Genomic DNA, 4,943 nt, shown 5'->3' with positions numbered 1-4,943 from the left:
TATATATATATATATATATATATATATATATAATTATTGATCTCAAATAAAATTTCCCTCCATGAAAAATGAATAGAAATAGTAAAATGTCAGAATGTTGTTTGGACCTTTCTACAGCAGGTCCCTCCTCCCTTTTCTCTTCCTCCCCCCTCTCCTCTCCTAGGAAGATTTCACACATGCACAGTAGCCATTCTTATAGCCTACCCCTGGCTCCTAGCATTTAACTTTACAGTCCTGAACTCAAAGCTGTTCTTGTCCTCGGTCCTACCCGGTGAATTCTTTCTTATTCTCTTTCTTCTTATTATTGTTATTAATATTTTGATTTTTCAAGACAGGGTTTCTTTGTGTACCCCTGGCTGTCCTGGAACTTGCTCTGTAGACCAGGCTGGCCTTAAACTTGGAGATCCACCTGCCTCTGCCTCTTGAGTGTGGGAATCGAAGGCCTCTGCCATGATTCCTGTTTTATTTTATAAAAATTATCAGTTTATTTAGGTCTAGTCCAGAAACTCAAAAGATTGATTTAATTATTATTATGTATATATGTGTGTGTGTGTGTGCATGTGCGTACCAGAGCCTCTCTAGCTGTAGTTACAGGTGGTTGTGAGGCATGGAACATGGTCTTTAGCACTAGGAAGAAGGTGTGAAACTCTGGCAGTGTCAAAGCTGTTGTGTACTAAGGTGCAACTTGTGTATTGCCTGTGCCTTGACTGTCCTGTTATTCCAAACATAAGTCCGTCATCTTCTCAGCTGTGGAGCTTTCCCAGGCTGCTTTTCCCTGTCAGACCACATCACAGTGCAGCCCTGACGCTCCTGTACGGGGCTTTAGATGCCAGCACGCAACTGAGTAGTGGTTACTTCTTGTTGAGTGCAGAGCTAACATAGGCCTAGCCAAGACTCGAGAGGGAAAAGATTGTTTCCTTCAGTCGGCAAGGGGTATACTGGGATCATCAGCTCTCAAAGATCTCCAGCTCAGGATCCAGACTCAGAGATCTGCTTCCCTCTGGTTGTGCCACCACACCCAGCTCAGGCTGTGGCTAGCTTTCTCTTGTCCTGAGTAAAAGAAAGGGACTTTTCTTGCTCACAAAAGTGTGGTTATATAGACCACAGCATGAAGACAGAAGTGACTAAAGGCTCTATGTAGATGGCCTCAAACTCTGCTCCTCCTGCCTCTATCTCCAGTGTGCTGGGACACACGCATCACCATAGGATCAAGACCAGGATCTCATGCATGTTAGGTGTACGCTTATGTCAGGCGTAGAGCTGCACCTTACTCCTCCAAGATTCTTCAGAAATGTTATTATTTAAACTATGTATGGGTAGGGTATATGCACAGGAGTTCAGGTATCTCTGGAGGCCAGAGATGTCAGATTCCCCTGGAGCTGGAGTTACAGGTGGTTGTGAACCCCCTGATGTGGGTGCTGGGAAGTGAACCCAGGTCCTCTGGTAAACAGCACAGGCTTTCAGCTGCTGGCCACCTCTCAGTCCCCGAGTCTTGTAGAATAGAAGTTCAGAAGCTGACACACTTTGCTAGTGTTTAGTGACAGCTCTGTGCATGAGCCCTTCTCTCTCGGTCTCAGCAGTGTAAATAACAAAGCCCCTTCTTCCAGGGCATGCTGGCCGACTTCGTGTCGCAGGCTTCTCCCATGATCCCTGCCATTGTCGTCAGTTGTGTCAATGAGATCGAGCAGCGAGGCCTGACTGAGGTGAGGAGACTTGAACATGGTGACTTTGTGGTCTGCAATGGTAATTTGGAAGTTCCTAAGTAAGTGTCATCTTTATAATAGGCAGGCTTGTACAGGATCTCAGGCTGTGACCGGACAGTAAAAGAACTGAAAGAGAAATTCCTTAAGGTGAAAACTGTGCCCCTCCTCAGCAAAGTGGATGATATCCACGTCATCTGCAGCCTCCTGAAGGACTTCCTGCGCAACCTCAAAGAGCCCCTCCTGACCTTTTGGCTGAGCAAAGCCTTCATGGAGGCAGCAGGTGAGGGCAGAACTTGACTGTGGCATCAGCTGATCCAGGGCTGAGCTGTGTTTACAGTTTACTAATTTTTCCACCACCTGTACGGTGTCTGAAGTGTCCTAGGTACTCAGACTGTTGGGTGGGTGAGTGACGGTCCTCGCCTCCCATCAGGCCTTTTCTTCCCTGAACTAGAGAGGCTAAGAATGAGATGCTCTGTGGTTGAGCGCTGGCTTCTCTTCCAGAGGGTCTGGTTTTGATTGGTAGCATGGGGTGGGTCACACTATCTGGAATCCCAGACCGGAAGGATCTGTTGCTCTCTTCTGCCCCCCTCAGGCACCACATAAATGTTGGCAATGTATGTGTACACATAAAATAAAGGGAAGAATTAAACTTAGACTTCATAGGACTCACTGTGTGTGGGTCTTGGTTCTTGGTCAGGTTTTAGGTTGACCCTTTGAAAATAGAACCAGCTTTGACTCCTTTCTTTTCCACCACAGACCTTGTTAGCACCCTGTAAATACACTTTAAATTTGGTATTTGTCACGAGTCCTGGTACTCAGCTGTCCTCAGAATATGCTGAGAACCTGCTAACAGATTGTTTCTGCTTGTGCCCCTACATGACAGCATCTGTGCGGTGCTGGAGTGGTCCTTTCATACTCAGAGTTACTGGTGGCCCTTTTGTCTCTGTCCACCGGTTTTTTTGTTTTGTTTTGTTTTTTGAGATAAGGTTTCTCTGTATAGCCCTGGCTGTCCTGGAACTCACTTTGAAGCCCAGGCTGGCCTCATACTCAAAGATCTACCTGCCTCTGCCTCCAAGTGCTAGGATTAAAGTCATGCGCCACCATGGACTGGCTTGTCCATCATTTTTAGACTAACTCCAGTCTTTAACATGGTTGAAGAGACCTGTGTGACTTGGGTCCTGGTCATTGTCTGCAGCACTATTTTCTTTATGCCCCTCTTTCCTCTTTTCTAATCCTGGAGTCTTGGATTTCTTTTTATTTTATGTGTATATTTTATGTATATGTTAAGAGCCAGTGAGTGCTCTTAACTGCTGAGCCATCTCTCCAGTCCAGAGTCTTGGATTTGTAGTACACACCCACCTTAAGTCCTTCCTATTTGCTGCAGTCTTATCCCTAGCAGCTTCCCCTAGACATCTCTGTAGTGTGTTACTTCTCCCTCCCCAGTTTCTCTTCACATATTTTGTCCTTAGAAACACATTTCCTAAGCTGGGTGCATGACATGGTAGTCCAGTGCTTGGGAAGGATGGCAGGAGGACCGGATGTTTGAGACCAGCTTTGGCTACATAGTGAGTTGAGACTGGAGTAAGCTACCTGGAACCTAGTTTTAAAAACTAACCACAAAACCCGCCTTTATGACCATCTTGTGAGAAGCAGGCCCTGTTACTTTAGCATTCCACATGTTCATTTTCTTTTTTCATGAACACTGCCTGACATGTGTTTTGGTTTTTGCATTTCCTGACCAGCTCTTTGATTAGAGTATTTATTCCATTAAACAAGGCCTCTTTTTGTTTTCATTATCCTCACACTTAAAAATAGCACGTGGTACATAGTAGGCCCTCAAATGTCCTATGATTGGTGATGGTTTATCACTGCACTTGTATGTCTTCCCAGCAAATGGGTTGCCAGCTGCTTTCTCTTAACTGCAGCGGTGAGTTTTAGGAAGTTCTGACTTCTCATTGAACTGTTGGCCAGTGTCCTGCCTGTTAATGAAACTAGAGTCTGGTGCTGTCATGAACCGCATCAGAAGTTTCAGAAGCTCCGTGTATAGGTGGGCCTTTGTGGTCGATAGCCTTGAAGCTGCTGTCCAGGGGAAGAGCCTGGACCTTTGATGCTTTCTTGTCATCACAGAGATAACAGATGAAGACAACAGCATAGCCGCCATGTACCAGGCTGTCAGTGAGCTGCCCCAGGCCAACAGGGACACGCTAGCCTTCCTTATGATCCACCTACAGAGGTTAGTACAGCAGATGCTCAGTCTGAGAGCTAGGGAGTCTTCCCAGGAGAAGAGTGTGTGGACAGTGAGTTATTTTCTTTAGAATGTATATTTTGGTGCATATTTAAGAGGAATAATATGTTTCTTTCCCCCCGCCCCCCTGAATAATATGTTTCTTAATATGATCTTTTATTCAGAGTGTCTCAGAGTCCAGACACTAAGATGGATATTGCCAATCTAGCTAAAGTCTTTGGCCCTACAATAGTTGCCCATACTGTGCCCAATCCAGATCCAGTGACAATGTTCCAGGACATCAAACGTCAGCTCAAGGTAGGGTTCATGGTGTGCACACACAGATGCAGAAGGTCTGATCTTTGCAATGCACTAACGTGGCACAATGACAGAAATAAGCCTTGCGTGGGTGAGCACATGCAGTGGTCGGCTGTGCTGGGAGGATCTCCCCAGCCTGGTCTACAAGTTCTAGGCAAGCCTGGGCTGCAGAGAAACTGAGAAACACACCAACAACAGAACCTGCAGTAAGGCTGGCTCTGTGCCCTTTAGGTGGTGGAGCGCCTGCTCTCTCTGCCCCTGGAGTACTGGAATCAGTTCATGATGGTGGACCAAGAGAACATCGACAGCCAGCGAGGCAATGGAAACTCAACACCACGCACACCAGACGTTAAAGGTCAGTTCTGCCCGACCGAGTTTGCTGCTTCTTCAGGAGCTTGGCCGTGGGGCCGTTTCCCTGAGCCCCCAGCTCTTTGTGATACCTGGGCTGGGTGTGGTAATAGAGGGCCAGAGGCAAAGAGTTGGTCACCCTCACCTGCACACTGAGTCAGTGCCATTCTGGGTTACATGAGGCCTCTCTCCACTCCTAATCAGCCCCCACCAACTTGAAAAGTCCATCCGGTTTTTTCTTTTCTCTTCTTTTCTTTTCTTTTCTCTTCTTTTTTTTTCTTTTCTTTTCTTTTCTTTTCTTTTCTTTTCTTTTCTTTTTTTTTTTTTTTTTTGAGACAGGGTATCTCTGT

At 46.2% G+C, this 4,943-nt stretch overlaps 1 protein-coding gene across 3 annotated transcripts in view; it reads left to right on the top strand.

The window, feature by feature from the left end:
- Window positions 1-4,943, top strand: part of Racgap1 (Rac GTPase activating protein 1) — a 30,520-nt gene that overhangs the window by 22,085 nt on the left and 3,492 nt on the right. For all 3 annotated transcript variants that reach the window (XM_021183036.1, XM_021183035.1, XM_021183037.2), the window contains exons 11-15: window positions 1,608-1,703; window positions 1,785-1,983; window positions 3,831-3,936; window positions 4,113-4,245; window positions 4,477-4,600. In XM_021183036.1, the coding sequence (XP_021038695.1) occupies window positions 1,608-1,703; window positions 1,785-1,983; window positions 3,831-3,936; window positions 4,113-4,245; window positions 4,477-4,600 (658 nt within the window). The remainder of the gene's footprint in view (window positions 1-1,607; window positions 1,704-1,784; window positions 1,984-3,830; window positions 3,937-4,112; window positions 4,246-4,476; window positions 4,601-4,943) is intronic.

This window comes from Mus caroli, chromosome 15 (genome assembly GCF_900094665.2).
Source record: "Mus caroli chromosome 15, CAROLI_EIJ_v1.1, whole genome shotgun sequence".
Lineage (NCBI taxonomy): Eukaryota > Metazoa > Chordata > Mammalia > Rodentia > Muridae > Mus > Mus caroli.
Note: the sequence above shows the minus strand (reverse complement) of the source record. Positions and strands in the feature narration are given on the sequence as shown.